General features: G+C 35.9%; 1 protein-coding gene across 12 annotated transcripts in view; it reads right to left on the bottom strand.

Moving 5' to 3' along the window:
• NCOA1 (nuclear receptor coactivator 1) overlaps positions 1–17,656 on the bottom strand; it is a 240,107-nt gene that overhangs the window by 124,618 nt on the left and 97,833 nt on the right. For 9 of the 12 annotated variants that reach the window (XM_032391532.1, XM_032391531.1, XM_032391537.1 and 6 more), the window contains exon 3: positions 6,657–6,722. The exons of 2 other annotated variants lie outside the window; for them this stretch is intronic. In XM_032391532.1, the coding sequence (XP_032247423.1) occupies positions 6,657–6,681 (25 nt within the window). In that variant the 5' untranslated portion in view covers positions 6,682–6,722. Of the gene's footprint in view, positions 1–6,656; positions 6,724–17,656 lie in introns of those variants that run through there. One more of the 12 variants, XM_032391540.1, reaches the window with a different exon arrangement.

Raw genomic sequence — 17,656 nt, 5'->3', positions numbered from 1 at the left:
TTGCTGGGAAGGAATTTAAAGAATTTTATAGAAAGGATAAGAATTTTACCTGGAAAAACTAAAGAATCTGTAGACCAGGTATGAGGAAGACTGAAGAGTCTGCAGAGGCTGAGAAGGCTGTTTGGAGGAGAGAAGGTCAAGAAGAGGTAGAAAGGTGGCAGCTTAGTAAGGAATAGGAAAGGCTGAGAATGAACAAAGATATTTAAAGGCAGCTTACAGGAGCGCTGTGAATTGTGCAAGACTGTTGAATCTCAGATCTGTACCTCTGAAACAAATAATGCAATATATGTTAAGAAAGAAAAAAAGAAGAAGAAGAATGTAGCAGGAGGGGAAGAATGAAGGGGGAGAAATCGGAGGGGGGAAGAACCATGAGAGACGATGGACTCTGAAAAACAAACTGAGGGTTCTAGAGGGGAGGGGGTTGGGAGGATGGGTTAGCCTGGTGATGGGTATTGAGGAGGGCACGTTCTGCATGGAGCACTGGGTGTTATGCACAAACAATGAATCATGGAACACTATATCTAAAACTAATGATGTAATGTATGGGGATTAACATAACAATAAAAAAAATTAAAAAAAAAAATAAAGGCAGCTTACAGGAAGTAAGTTTTGCTGGATGATACAGAATGTAAACTACTTGCTTCATTCCTACAAAATCTTTCAGGAATAGTCTACAGTATTCATTACCAAAAATATAACTTTGGCATTATATTTTTATGGTTTGTTTGTTTGCTGTTGCTGTTTCTGCTTGTCTTCTTGTATGCAAGAAATCCTGAAGAGAGCTTCAAGGACAAAGAATGGTAGTCTAAGGGTCAAGACCAATTTTCCCCCATCCACACAAATTACATTACAAAAATATACAGGTGGTTAAACTGAGGTACAGAGTAGTCTATTTCTCATTGAAAAATAACATATTTCTCCAAGTCAACTAACCAGTTAGCAAACTGGTTAATATGAGGTCATAAGAAGCCGAAGTTTATGGGTCTGGATCCCCATGACCCACAAACTATTCTATTCTACGCTCACATGCTATATGCCTAATCTTTGGTAAACTTCCTTTCAAATGAAAGTAGCTGGATGGTCAGTGAAGGGTAGACAAGAGAATGAAAAGATGAATGAAAAGTCATCACTTATCACTGGCAAATTTAAAGTGCATGTCCCACTGATGTTGAATCTAAGGTCATACCACTTCGTGGAAAAAGGTCAAAGAACCATCAACAGTTTGCAAAATTATTCTATTTCAGTCTTACGTAAGTTTTTTCAAGAAGGTTCACCATGTAATTTTAAGTCTAAAACAAACCCAAGTAAATACTTTCCAAGAATAAATTAAGGACTACATTCATAAAAGAATTACTGGTTAAGATGCAATTATCTCATTTTAATGATGCTTAAATTAAAGCAATTAAACAACTTAACAGGGGAAAAGTGTCTATGATGGGTCCTGTTTATTGTTGACCACAGTTAAGAAATTTTAAAAAAAAAGAAAAAAACCCAACACATTTTGTTTAAATTCCTCTCATGTTTAAATCTAACAAAAGCAATAATGATAACATAATATGTAACATCAAATTCTTAATCATAATTGAAAAGACAGTACAAAATGTCTACTCTTTCCTATTTAACCATCTGGAACATGTTACAAACTCCCTGAAAGCAAGAAAAATCTGCAAGTATAATTACACTCTGGGACTATTAGCATGACATGCTTCAATAAATACTCCTAATAGGATCTGCTGATATAATAATTGGCACTAAAACTGATGGATTTTCATTATTTGGCTATTTGTTCTAACTAAATACTCAAGAAAACCAGTAAATTGTCCCTTGAATAGAAACAAACAAATACCCAGCAAGGGCAAAATGTGATGGGTTGCAGAGGTAGAACAAAGGGACAAAGAGCAAAGATTTGGAAATGCCTGAGTTCAATTTATATTTTCTCTCTCCCTTTCTTCCTCCCGTCCCCACCCCCCCAAACCTGGCATAGCTATCTGGTCAAAAGTGACTTTGTTAGGGTTAGGAGAAAATGTTATATTAAGTCTTGAGCTGGCCAAATTCCAGTTGGCTGCAGGTCTTCAGACCAAATTTTAACAAGGGAAAACATTCAAATGTATTCTACTCTTGTTGGTTTTGGAGATTTAACATTTAACTACTTAAACTGGAGGGCTAAGCAAGGGAAGAACCCAACTAGCTAAGATTTTTAGGAAGACAGCTCTGGTAGCTGAGCAATGGAGGCAAGAGGGGTGCTGTGGCAGTCTAATTCCAATATGATGAGTAGCTGGACTGATGCAGCAATTGAGGTGAATGAGACATTGGACTAAATCAACAAGAGTTGGGGGTGGAAAAGAGAGGTCAAATTGTCCACATGTCTGAATTACAAACATAGTTCAAGTTTACTCTTCAAATCCAGAAAATACAGGTAAATAAAAAGAATAAAATATAAAAATCATCCGTAACTGTTCCACACAGAATTAATTAATGCAAACACCTATATATTTACTCTTCTACAAACACAGATACATATACGGTTTTATTTTAATGATTATGGATTCACAGCACACATATTGTTTAAAAGCATTTTTTTTCACTAAATTTATGTACCTATAACTTCTCATGTCATTAAGTATTCTACATAATTTCTATTGTCTGTGAAATATTTCTCCCACTCCCCCTGTTTGTGTTCCCTCTCTCACTGTGTCAAAAAAAAAAAAAAATACTAAAGGGTGCCTGGCTGGCTCAGCCGGTAGAGCATGCGACTCTTGATCTCAGCTCAGGGTCATGAGTTCAAGCCCCACAATGGGCATGGAACCTACTTAAAAAAATAAATCAATACATGGATAAAATCTTAAAAAAAAAAAAAAAAACAATGTTATGATAAGGCATCTTTCTGGCTAAAATTTTGTTTATATTCAGAATTATATTCTCTGAATAAGCTCCTACAAACACCATTTCCTGGCACAGGAGACTGGATATATATATTAATGCCATTTAGCCAAGAATGAGTTTACAGGAGATAACAGATGTCTGAGGGAGAGGCTAATGAATTCAGTTATGTCCACATTAATTATGAATATGACATACAAGCAGATAAATCCAGATGACTTCCAAACAAGCGGTATATAAAGGTTCTGGAATCTCTGACATATTGAGGATAGTGGAGTACATGAGATGACCAAGGAAAACTGTAGAGAGAGGAGAATGAATTACTATGGAAACACTCCAATATTTGGGGGCAGGGCAGCAGTTAAAGCTGAAAGATCAAGTGGGGGGAAAAAAAAGAGAAAATGAATAAAGGCAAGAGGAAAACTAGCAGAAGTTGAAGGTAGAGAGATCATAATGTCCAGTTTCAAGAATTATTTTCAACCTGCGAAAAGAATCACAATCCCTTAAAACATAACAAACTCTTCAAAAAGTGCCCAGAGGTAGTCAAGAGTCCTTTCTAAAATAAACCCCAATGAGACACAAATGCCCCAAAGATACCAGGAATTCAATATATCCCAATACTACCATAAGCACTGAACCTACACGCTTTTATGCTCAATGTGTCTATCACCTTCTCCCAACTTAAAGCCATAAAGGTCCAAATAAGGAAAAATTCTACATAAATTTATGGTATAGCATTATAAAGGGTTTTCTGGGGGGTAGGGGTGGCCTAAAATTGTCTTTCTCCCTTCAAGATTTTGGCTACTCCTAGTATACTAAGATTTATTATCACAGGAAACATGTTTACAATTTCAACCTCATTTTACAAGCTTTCCAAAATATCTTTTCCAGAATTAATTTTTACAAACTTGATTTCATTTTCCCCTTCCTCTTTCTACCCTCTGCTTAACCCTGAGGGATTAAGAGCTTTAGTCCCCCAACAACTGGGTTCTAATATTTCCAAATGCCCATACCAATTGCTCCACTTTCCCCAGCTCGTCAGGGACTACTCTTGCAAAACACCACAGTCCTTGATGGGCCTCATATGGATATACAAATTGAGTTGTAGATCAAAGTATACTCTTACATTCAAGTCACATTCATCCGGCTGCCAGAACACGCAGAGATACTGCTTGCCCTGGAGTTATTTTTAAAAACCCACTTCATTCATTATTCCTATAATCACTGATTTCATTTTATCCATTACAACTTCCCATTTCAATAGCCTCTTCTTTCTTCCAGTCCCACATTCCTCCCCTTCTAATTCTTTATTCATTCTCTTTTTCATATCCCAGTTTTGCCAAAGGAGTGGTCTTTCCCTTGCATATTTTTAGTATTTATTGGGAAGGGGCACTAGAAAAAGATGGAAAGAAATCTCAACTCCTATACATACAATTTTATTGATCAATATGAAATCCATATCAGAGCAATGTACTAAACCAAATTAAAACTATGAACTATAAATGAGCCACTGAAACAAATATTTTCTCATCACATGTGAATAAGGATGAGAGAAAAGGAAACGTGTAAATAGTACATGGTGATATTCACCCCAACTTACAAATCATCATTCCATCCTCTGAAGATCGTTTCTCCCTCTCTCTCCTCCTCAGAAGCATAGCTTCATGTGACACTAGTATTTTTTTTTTTTTTTTTTTTTTTTTTTTTTTTTAAGGCCAATTAAACTAATTTTATTCAGAGTTAAGTCTACATTAAATTACAAGATTAACAATCTCTAGAGACAATAAACGTAAAATTTAAGAAGTAGAAATCTATTTGGTCTTTTATAGACCACATATTATAGAACTGACAAATGAAAATTTACAAATATAGAAATAATGATACTTCAAGGGTGAGGATTTTCATGACACTAGTATTGAATAATAAGCGCGTATGCCATGTGGATACAATACCTCAGAAAAGTGCTCTTTAATAGAAATTTCATTATTTTACTTTTAAAAACTACTTTAGTAAAGCCTACACCTAAAAGTAGGCTCTTAATATGTCAACACTGACCTGATAAAAGCATACTTTCTTAGCATCTCTGATATTTTCATTAATGTGGAGGATACCTATTTTGTTAGTGAATGGGACACCTCTTGTGCAATGACAAATTTCTACCAGCCTTTGTTTTGCCTCCTATCTGGATTTATGATTCTAATCCCCCACATCATCATTCTCCTTCTGGGAAGCCATTCTTCGTCCACCATGGTTTGGCTGAGTATCCCTCCTATGTGTCCCCATGACACCCTATGTTTACCACACTGCAGAAGCTAGCAAAGTATTTGCCTACGTATCTGTCTGGATCCCTGCAAGAGAGTTAACTCCTTGAGAGCAGGAAGGCTATGTCTTACTCACTGCTGTATCTCCAGAGTCTAGGGCCGTGCTTGGCACAAAGTATATTCTCAATAGAAAGAAACAGTGTGGCCCCCACCAGCACCATCAACCAGTACCATCAACTGATCTGCTCCTAGACTAAGGCTTATTATAATCTCCCGTATGTAAGTCAACATAGTTTTCTTAGGGGATACCATAAATCCTGATAATAACCTTCCACTTTGCGTGTGGTTAAGCAACCCATTACAGGTTCTATTTATTTCTTCAAAATCTCTATGAAGTAAAAATAATTATCCTCTTTTACCAGTAAGAAAAGTAAAAGCTCAGAAAAGATAAACTGCTTTCTCATAGCTATACAGTAAGCAACTGAGGAAAGATTCATGCCTGTCTTACTGTAAATCAAAGCTGTTTCTACTGTACTATTCTGCTTCCCCAAACCTATACTGAAGCAACATGAATATATAATAATTCAAATATATTTTTCTTTCTATATTCTGCAATGTTGGATTCCCTCTGGGAATCAATAAAATGTTAAGTATCTGGAAGACTATAAGGATTGTGGGTTAAACTTAGATGCTCTGGAATTATATTAACTATCTGGATTCAGTTATTAATTGTGCTACCTGCTAGCTATGTAATATTGCATAAGTTATTTAACTTCTCTGTGCTTCAATTTCTCATTTATAAAATGAGAATAGGAGCAGCAGCTATAGCGCTGTTGTGAGGAACAGATTACAATATATGTGAAGGATTTAGAATAGAGCCCAGCATGTAGTAATACTACTAATAGCCAGGATTACCGCATGCCTACTATGTATGTTAACTTATCTTCAGTAAATATTAGCTATGAATGTTTAATTATTTAAGTTTACACAAAGAAGTTAACTTTTTCTATGTCAGTGGTTCTCAAACCTTATAGTGCATCCAAATTATCTAAGATGTTTTTAAAAATACCCACAGGACCTGCATTCTGCAGATTCTAGTCTGTGGGTCTGGACTGGTTTCTAGAAACTATTCTTTTGAAAAATTTCCAATAGGATTTCCATTCTCTGAAATATACTAGAGGTCTTAAGACATTTCTGCTATATAGCATCTGAAACTGCTCAATAAAATATAAAAAGTACCCTTTTCAATGCAGGATACCCCATAAAGAATGCAAGGGAAAACCACTAACATTAAGAATGGAAACAAATCAAGAAAAAAGAAAAGCAAGCAGCAAAGCTGCCAGATAATCCAGGGGGCATAAACTAGGAGTGAGAGAGATAAAGGAAAAAGGCTCAGGTCTCCTGAAGTCTCAGAGACCATCAGACAAAGTTGGGGCCCAAAAGGACAATAGCCCAGGAAAAGGATGAATTCAAACATCAAAAACACCTCAAAGGCAAACATCAAGGAAGATTTACCTCTTCGCTTTAGCAAACACATCATGAGAATTTGATGCCTGAATCATCTACACGATGTGGATGTTCCTAAAAACCAAGAGTAAGAATTTTAAGTTAAAATCCAGGTTCATAGACTAAGCCCCCCAACTCCAAGCACATAGTAGAAGGAAATAAAATCCTCTCTAGAAGAATGTATCCTAAACCCAAACCAAAAAGTTTTCATAATTACATAGGATTCCAAAGAAAAGGAGTTCAGAACTCAAAAAGAAAATCACAAAACACACAAGTAAACAAGGCACTATTACAAAATATCAGTAAAAATTTAAAAATTTGTTGTAAAAATTTCCTACAAATTCAGATATTAGAATTATCAAATATAGAATATTAAATATGTTTAATACATAAGAGAAAAGCAAATAGAGGGGTGCCTGGGTGGCTCAATCAGTTAAGCATCTGCCTCCAGCTCAGGTCATGATCTTGGGGTCCTGGGATCGAGCCCCGTGTTGGGCTCCCTGCTCAGCGGGGAGTCTGCTGCCTCTCCTCTGTGTGCGCACTCTCTCTCTCAAATAATAAAATAAAAATCTTAAGAAAAAAAAAAAGCAAATACAAAACACTAGTAAGGTCCAAGAGGGTATAAAAAAATGAACAGACAAATCTGAAAGAGCCAAACAGAAGCGCTAGAACTGAAAAACATAGTAAGTAAAACCACAATGAAAGAGTTAACTAGAAACTAAAACAAAGTGAACGGTGAGACAGCTATGACAAATTTACAGCAGCCTACACGGTCACTAGAAGGGAAGTGTGAAAGAGAGGTTAAGAAACATGGAGGAGCGGGGCGCCCAGGTGGCTCAGTCACTGGGTGTCTGCCTTCGGCTCAGGTCATGATCCCAGGGTCCTGGGATCAAGCCCTGGGCTCCCTGCTCTGCAGGAGGCCTGCTTCTCCCTCTCTCTCTCCCCCTGCTTGTGTTCCCTCTCTCACTGTGTCTCTCTCTGTCAAATAAATAAATAAAATCTTAAAAAAAAAAAAAAAAGAAACATGGAGGAGAGAATGGAATAATCACCACCACCAGAAGGACTATATTCTCTGATCATAATACAATGAAAGAAAAGTCATAAAGAAACTAAACACAAAACTGCCAAGCACTTGGAAATTTAAAACTTCATCTCTAAATAACTCACAATTCAAGAAATAATAACAGAAAAAAACTGTAAAACTAAGAATGAAGTAATAATGAAAATACTACACTTCAAAACTATAAAATGCAGCAAAAGCAACACTCAGAGGAGAATGTATTCCCATAAATACTTTTATTAGCAAAGAAGAATGGCTGAAAATTAATGGGGTAAATGTCTAACTAAAAAGTTATTTCAGGGGCGCCGGGGTGGCTCAGTCGTTAAGCGTCTGCCTTCAGCTCAGGTCATGATCCCAGGGTCCTGGGATCGAGCCCCATGTCAGGCTCCCTGCTCAGCAGGAAGCCTGCTTCTCCCTCTCCCACTTCCCCTGCTTGTGTTCCCTCTCTCGCTGTGTCTCTATCAAATAAATAAATAAAATCTTAAAAAAAAAAAAAGTTATTTCAAAAAATAACCTCACCTTAAAAAAAATAAAAAGAAATATAAAATCACAAATCAATGAAATGGAAAACAAACACAATAAAGAGAATGATAAAACCAAAAGTTGGTTCTTTGAAATCAGTAACAAAATACCCTTGATGAGGTCAAGAAAAAGAGATACAAGTTAATTATTAAAAATGAATGGAGAACCTAACTATAAATAAAGCAAAGGGTAGGATCTGCTGGGATATTATGAAACAAACAGGATATTATGAAAACCCTTCCACGAATAGATTTGAAAACTTAAATGAAATAGGTAAATTCTTAAAACAAAACCCATTAAAACTAACCTAGGACACACTGATAGAAACGTATGACGAACAAATAAGCAAACAGAAGAATTCCAAAAAATATATGGAACTACCCCTCCCCCTCTAGGAGGTGGAGCTTAATTTCTAGAGTGGCTTAGGAACTCGTTACCAAATAATTAAGTAGGGAAAGAGAAGAGTAATGACTTCACACTGGAAAAACCTGGCAACACTACCTCAGCCATGTGAGGAAGGTTAATTTACCATCATCAGTGACGTGGTGGATATCATATACCCCCTAAAATGATGTGATGAGAATGGCACTTCCCCTCTGTGGGATTCTTCTCATAACCTCAGTTTGATCATGAGAAAAACATGAGACAAACCCAGATAGGGAGATATTCTATAGCACAGCTGGTAAGCACACCTCAAGAGTCAAGGTCATAAAAACAAGGAAAAACTAAGAAAGTGTCACAGACAAGAGGACATTGGAGAGACATGACCACCAAATACAACGCAATGCTCTTGAGTTGGACCCCAGACAGAAAGAGGATATTATTGAAAAAACTACTCAAATCCAAATAAAGTCTGAAGTTTAATTAGTCAATGTCCTGTCTTAGTTTTAACATATGTATCATGGTAATGGAAGATGTTAACAATGGGGTGGGGTGGTTGAAGGGCATACTAGAACTCAATATATTATTTTTGTAACTTTTCTATAAATCTAAAGTTATTCAAAAGAAGTTTTCCTTACTTAAAAAAAAAAGACTAACCCAGGAAGATATGGAAAGATTTAATAATCCTACTGCTGTCAAGGAAACTAAATCAATAGTTTAAAAATCATCTCCCAAACCATGAGTCAATTAGCTTTGTTTAAAAGTACAGGATTTGATTTGGGGTGCCTGGCTGGCTCAGTCGGTTAAGCGTCTGCCTTCAGCTCAGGTCATGATCCCAGGGTCCTGGGATGGAGCCCCACGTCGCGTCCGGCTCTCTGCTTGGTGGGGAGCCTGCTTCTCTTTCTCCCTGTGCCTGCCTCTCTGCCTACTTGTGCTCTCTCTCTGTCAAATAAATAAAATCTTTAAAAAAAAATAAAAGTACAGGATTTGAGGACTGAGTGACCAAACTACTTAGCATTAACTCCATATACAGATTTTCTTTTGTGTCTTGATATAAGACTGCTTGCTCTTAAAGGTATATTGTATGGCATTATAGAAAATAAGAAAATATAGACAAGCAAATGAAAAAAAAAGAAAACTCAATCATAACAATTAAAAAAAAAATCTTCTCACAAGGCAGTTGAGTTTTACCAAAAAGTTTGTCGGAAAGAGGAAATATTCCCCAATTCATCCTATGAGGCCAGTATAACCTTAATACTAAAACCAAACAGTATTAGTAAAAGAAATATGTCAATCTTACTCTTGAACACAGTTTGTGTGAAACTCTAAATAAAATACAGGTATCCCTCACAATCAAAGCCTCAACACAAAAAATGAATTTATACAGCACATTTTATTAAAGGTGAGGCTGATATCCTTTGTTATCCCAATTCACCTCAATACTTTATAAAATGTATCAAATGGGGAAAAAAATCCCGTATCTTCCTATGTCCACATTGTCACTATCCATTCCCCAAAAGTCAGGACCTAACTAGTTCTGTGGTTCCCAAACTATGTTCCAAGTCATCCTGAGGTGCCACAGTGAACTCACCAGGGGTGTCAAGGGATGTTTTCAATTTGAAGGAAACAGCAATATACAACATCTGTCAAACATCACATGCATTCTTTCATGGTTTCAACATTAAATCACACTGCATTCCTTTTGATGATCTCTTTGTGAATCTGAGTTTATGGTAGTTGCTGCCATAAAAAGCAATCACCGTGTGAAAATCAACCTGGAACAGGAAATGAGCATGGCAGTGCCCAGTCTGATTCCAAGATTTGAGAAGTTACGCAATACTTTCAGATGCACACATCCCATTAGGAAGTACAGTTGACTCTTCAATAACATGGGTTTGAACTGTGCTGGGCCACTTTCATTGGATTTTTTTTAATAAATACTGTACAATATTATATTTTCTTTTTCTTATAATTTTAATAACATTTCCTTTTCTCTAGCTTACTTTATTGTAAAAACATAAACTATGTGTTAATCTACCGTTTATATTATCAGTAAGGCTTCCAGTCAAGAGTAGGCTATTAGTAGTTAAGTTTGGGGGATGTTTGATTGTGCAGAGGATCAGTGCTCGTGGTCCCTGCATTGTTCAAGGTCAACTATAATTGCGGTTTTTTAAAAATAAAATGAAAATATAACTTTTTCTTTGAATTCATGTATGTATTTTTCAAAAAGCTACTAAGCTGTTAGGACATATATATGAAGTTGTTTGAACCTAATTGCATAATAAATGTAGCTGTTAGGTATTTCCTTGGTGTAAGGGCACCGTGAACTGGGGAAGTTTGGGAATTTCTGAAATAGTCATTTAACAGAGCATCCCTTACTATCCAAACTAAGAATCTAAAAAAATGTTATTACTGAAAGATACTTGGTTAGCAAATTGAATGCACTGATGAACAAAAGATTTATCCATATGAGTTTATGCTAGGAATACAAGTATGGTTTAACATTACAAAGATATAAATATTATTCACAAAATTAACAGATCAAAGGAGAAAACTCAAATGATCATTTCCATAGCAACTGGTAAAACATTTGATGAAATTCAACATTACTGATAACATTTTTAGAAAAATCCTAAAGAGGACATCCTTACATTATAAAGGGTATCTAGAGAACATAGAAAGTACTGTAGATAATTGTGAAATATTTGAAGCATTCACTTTAAAATTAGAGACAAGACAGGGACAGTCACTGACCACCACCTCTATTCCACCTATACAGGCATACATAACAGGGGGAGGGAAAGATGAAAGAACTGGTATGGGAGAAACAAAACTTAGCCAAATGATGGGAAAAGAGGAACTGGAATGATCACACATGGCAGATTTCTGTGGGCCAAGCCTAAAGGAGGCATACATTACTTCTACTCTTATTCTACAGACTAGAACTCATTTAAATGGACATTCCTAATGCAAAAAAGGTGGAAAGTACAACCCAATCTGTGCCTAGGAAGAACAGGAAGTTTTTAGTGTACATCTAGCCACTCTGTGCCACAAATTAAATTGGAAAATAATTTAGCATTATTTGAAATTGAAAATGCACATACCATATGGCCCAGCAATTCTATTCCTAGGTAGAGATGCTTTTACACATGGATAACCACAAGATATGTATAAGAATACTCATCGTAGTATTGTTCATAATAGAAAAAAACAAAAACAAGTGTGTCAATCAACAATAAACAATACCATTGCATATTTACAACTAGCCATGAAAATAAATGTACAGAGCAATATAAATGAATCTTAGAAACTTAAAGGAAGATCTTAAGATGAAACATACAATATACCATTTTTTATAAAGTTCAAAAATAAATAAATAGACTATTCTGTTTAGGCATAGATATATATGCAGTAAGACTTATTTTCAAAAATTAGAAGAGGTGGGGGGAGTGCCTGGGTGGCTCAGTCGGTTAAGCATCTGCCTTCAGCTCAGGTCATGATCCTGGAGTCCCAGGATCGAGCCCCACGTCAGGCTTCCTACTCAGTGGGGAGTCTGTTTCTCCCTCACCCTCTGCTCCTCCCCCTGCTTGTGCTCTCTCTCTCTCCCGCTCTAATAAAATCTTTTTAAAAAATTTTTTTGAATTACAAAAAAACAAAAATTAAAAGAGGGCGCATGGGTGGCTCAGTCGGTTGAGCATTGTTGAGCTCAGTGTTGTTGAGCTCAGCGAGGTGGAGCCCTGACTCAGGCTGCGCACTCAGCGGGGAGTCAGCGTGAAGATTCTCTCCCTCTGCCCCTCCCCCCACTCATGCTGGCACTCTCTCCCTCTCTTTAAAATAAATAAAATCTTTTAAAAAATTTAAAAAATAACAATCACAAAATTCAGTACAGTGTTTACACTTGTGGGGAGACAGGAAGAGGGATGAGTTGAGACAGACATACAAAGGGAGTTTCCATTGTATTGGTAAAATTCCATCTCTTAGGCTGGGTATACATACTACTGCTTGGTTCATATTAACATACTTTTAATGGAGGACAACAATTTTTTATTCAATGGATTAAGGAGATTGTAGAATAGTATTTTATGGAGAATAACAATATAAATATTTCAAATAGCTCTATTTATATTCTTATTTATTAACTAAAATATATTGTTGAATACCTAGAGAACTACTATTTAAGAAAAATACTAGTTATTACATAAACATTTAAAAGAATTTAACATTTATTAAAGAAAGAGTTTACCAGTTGACCATCCGATTACTTGTTCCTAATCATCCCCAATCACATGACCATTTAGTAAATTGTACTTAATATAACAACTGAAAGCTACATTGAAGTCTCAGTGCTCTTCCTGAATTTTAATTAGAGTGAGTATTTTTTGAAACTAGAGAAGTAGTAACAAGGAACAATTAAGGTGGAGGGGAGGAGACATAATAATCCTAACCAGGTTTAAAGTATATGCGAGGAAAGGAATACTTGTATTCTGACCCTCTTGAGTGAAGGTGGGAAGAAGGTGGGACTGTTTTCCAAAGAAAATCTCCAGAGGAATCCCAATTAATAAAACTGTCACGGAAAGGAATGGGATTAGGATGCTTAGGAGCTCTTAAATCCTTTTTCCCCGGCACTGTTAAAAATGTAGCTTCACTGACTGATTATAAATGTACAGTATTATTTTTAAAATAATATTGAGGATACAGAATTATGGAAAGTTACCCATGTAAACTGCATTAATATTTTAAATAGTCCGTTCTCCAGTAACTTTCTAAGTGACAAGCCTCCACAATACCAGCTATTTTTTATTGCAAGATGATAATATGTACTGAAACCTTGAAGATACAGACTACTTGGAAAGAAAATCAGTTGACTTGATGAAAACTGAGGCAAAGAATATTAACTGAGATACAGAAAATAAATGCAGTTTTATTTCAGTAATTCAAATTCTGTGCATATCATTAAAAACTGCTATAAATGCAATCCAAAGAAGAGATTTACCATGGGAAATACAGTAAGAGGCAATAAGGTTTGGAAAACAGAAATCAGAATGGGGCCTGAGAAGCACACACAGGAAGAAATACTACCATGGAAAAAGGCTCCTATCTGGAAAGAAAGCAAGAGGAGGAAGGCCAAAGCACAGGGACAATGGCAGGAATATGTGGCTCTGGACCAAGGAATATCCCTGCTGTTAGGACTATGGGCAAAGCAAAGTAATGAAAACAAAAGCATACACAGTGTGACGACAAAATAAAGAACAACAGATGGAAAATAAGAGATAATCTCAGTGTTACTTTCAAGAAGTGACCAATACTTTCATGGATTTTTTGGGACTGACAGACTAAAGAGAAGGGGAGTAAGAAAAAAGGTAAATACAACTAACTGAAGCTATAGTTTCAGGTTACCAGGGCTCCAATGTAAACAGTAGGACTAAGGCTGAGGCATATAAAAATGATTAACCACACACAATAAGCAAGTAAAAGGGCTGCGTATAAATTATAAAATAATCGAAATTAACAAAGCTTTCTTTTAAAACACGCAGTACATTTTGGTCATAGCTAAGCCTCTAACTTGTGGGGCTTTCCACTTGTCCCATTAGCTCCACTATGTAAGATGCTCCAAATCCTGTTTTATGAGAGCTTAAATCTGACATATTTCATAAATTCTTCCCAGAAAATAGTTGTAAATACCTTCCCACTTTGAACTTCTACAGTTTTTTTTTGTCTTTGTCACAGTAGATACTAACTACACAATTGATAGAGATGATTTACCAGTAGTTTGATATCTTCGAATATTAAATTTTATACTATAAATTTTGTAACCGAAGTATGCTGGCCTCACCAAGTAGAATAAAATTCCTTAAGGGGCACCTGGGTGGTGCACTTGGGTAAGCGTCAGACTCTTGGCTCCGGCTCAGGTCATGACCTCAGGGTGGTGGGATCAAGGCCCACGTGGGCTCCAGGCTCCGCGCCAGGCACTCAGCACAGAGTCTGCTCGAGATGCTCTCTCCCTCTGCCCCTCCTCACTGCACTTTTGTGTTCTCTCTCACTCTCTCAAAAAAATAAATAAATCTTTTTTTAAAAATTCCTTAAAAGAAGGTACTCTCTTTTATGCCTCAGAGTGGATGCTGGGAATAACGGAATACACTACAGTAAGTCTTACCTCATGGAATATCTACTAAGTCATGCAGGTACATCATTCATCATATTCTACCTGCCCACTTTCTATATTTCCACATCACTATCAAAATTAACAACATCATTCTTATAGTGCCAGATAGCCAGTTTAGGCAAACTTAGCATATCCATTCTCTCTCATCTTTGTCTGCAACATGAAATCACAAAGTTCTACAGCAACCTCTAAGAGACTTGGATTCTCTTTCTATTTATAAATCTTTGTACAGGTTCTCATCTCCTGTGTTTGGGGGCTTAGAAACCACTCTAGCCCATTATACATGCAGAACAGTATCTGCAAGAAATGTTTTTATTTAACCACTTCCCTCCTAATTAACTTTCAGAAGTTTGTTGTTTTAATTGTCTAGCTTAACAGATGTAAAATATATACCCAAGGCCCTCTTTCAGTTCTCCCTCCCTTTCCCTCCTGAGCCTCTCAAAAGGCCCTTGGTATTCTACATATTGGGATTATCCCCCAACTCCATATATGTATATGTAGCATGCACACATTCTTCAAAATTTGATCAAAATGCATATTCTTTAAAAATATTTTCCTAAATTTACCCCATTCTGATCACTGTTCCCTGAAAATTTCCTAATTTATATAGTATGTAATACTTGTTCATATGCTTCAATTGTTTTCCTATGTTGCACTTAAATAAGATTCTAATATACAAATATAGTCCCGGCCATAGCCACCCATGCATGTGTCTTTTTTAACTTATTAAAATTCTTTATACAAATTTCAATTTTTCCATAGCTGATTTCTTTATGAAAATGCTGAGGAATCTTTTTCCCACTGAAATTAATCACTTACTTGGTACCTGTGATGGTTAATTTTACATGTCAACTTGCCTAAGCCACAGTACCCAGATATATGGTCAAACACCAATCCAGATGTTGCTATGAAGGTTATTTTTTTTTAGATGAATTAACATTTTTTTCTATGTGACAAGCCCTGTTTTTATTATACTTCCATTTAAAAAAAACTTTTTTCTTATAGAAACTTTTATACACAGAAATAGAATACAGTAAATCCCTATATCACCATTACCCAGCTTTGGCAATTATTAATGTTCTGCTGATCTTGTTCCACCTACTGTAGGCATGGAGAAAAGGAGTATTTTAAAGCAACCCAGGACATCCTATTTGTTTGACCCATAAAAACTTCAGTCTATACAGAAAGAACAATTTTTAAAATGGAACAATAACAACCATCATAACCAATAAAATTACAATTCCTTCCTATCATCTAATACCTCCTTCATTTTATTTTTTTTCTGTCTGTCTAACAAACAAAGACTATCTTTTGTAACTGGTTTGATCTAATCAGGATCCAAATGAAGTCCATAGCATTGGGATATATGTCCCTTAAACTTCTTTCACTTTTTGCAATAATAGTTCTTCTTTTTTTCTTTTTCTTTTCTTTTTCTCTTATAGACATTCTGACTCTGGATCTGGTTGAAGATAAATTAACATTTAAATCAGTAGATTTTGAATAAAGCAGATTATCCTCCATAATATAGGTGGGCCTCATCCAATCAGTTGAAGGCCTTTAAAGAAAAAAGACTGAAGTCCCCCCAGGAAGAGGTAATTCTGCCTGTAGACTATCTTCAGACTTGAGCTGCAACATCAACATTTTCCTGGGTGTACAGCCTGCCAGCCTGCTCTGCAGATTTCAGATTTGCCAACCCCCATAATTATGTATACCAATAAAATCCATCAATCAATCAACCAATCTCTCTGGAGACATACAGGTTCTGGAAAACCATTATACAGTACCCCAGAGTCTGAAATCTTGTTTGGTGAGTATAGAGGACCCAAAGATAGGTCCCTCATGTCCCTCAATCAATTCATTCATTTAAGAAATATATGAGCATCTGCTGTGTGCTACATTCTGAAGATTCAAAGTTGATCTAGATCCTTGACCTCAAGGACTTGTAAATAGGGGAAGTTTAGTTGAGGAAAGAAACGCTACAATAAATATGCAGTAAGTTATAATGCAATAAATATAAGGTTATGAGCTCAGGATACTAATCATGGGAGCACGGGAAGGAGGGAGGGGCAGGACACAACTGAGGTTCCTGCGTCAATTGAATCTTACTGCCTATAACTAAAATACTTCATCATATAGTCCCCCTTGAAAACCGATTACATACCTTATATGTTTAAATATAAAAATAAATATATTTTAAAAGATATAGAATGTGAAAACAAATACAACAGAAATACTACATTGTTAGTATTCCTTTGGAGTGATTTTTTAATATATATAAGCTGAACTGGCTAAGGAATCTTAAAATAGGACTCATGTTGAAGAATCTTGTTTCAGTTTTAAAAGCCAAACTGATTAACTGGGACTGGAAAGATATTCACAAAATCTCACCGTTCATAAATCTCAAGCATACCATGTAAAATGAATATTATAAAAGGGATTAGTCTTCAATTCTTTGAAATGTAATAAGATATTAAATCATAAAATCCTTATTTTGAAAGCATCTTAAGCATATATGAAAAGTGATTACAATTTAAGTTCATTTAAGAATACTTCAAATTGGGCACCTGGGTGGCTCAGTCTGTTAAGCCTTCAGCTCAGGTCATGATCCCAGGGTCCTGGGATCGAGTCCCACTTCAGGCTCCCTGCTCAGCAGGGAGTCTGCTTCTCCCTCTCCCCTTGTTTCTCCCCCCTGCTCATGCTCTCTCTCTCTCTCTGTCAAATAAATAAATAAAATATTTTAAAAAATAAAAAAACTAAAATTAAAATAAATTTTAAAAAAGAATACTTCAAATTAATTTGCTATAGCTTTAACACTTGTAACTATGCTACCTTATATTACCAAATAATATAAAAATTCAGGATCTATGCTCACAGTGAGAAATG

Source organism: Phoca vitulina, unplaced genomic scaffold (genome assembly GCF_004348235.1).
Source record: "Phoca vitulina isolate PV1807 unplaced genomic scaffold, GSC_HSeal_1.0 scaffold63, whole genome shotgun sequence".
NCBI classification, from domain to species: domain Eukaryota; kingdom Metazoa; phylum Chordata; class Mammalia; order Carnivora; family Phocidae; genus Phoca; species Phoca vitulina.
Note: the sequence above shows the minus strand (reverse complement) of the source record. Positions and strands in the feature narration are given on the sequence as shown.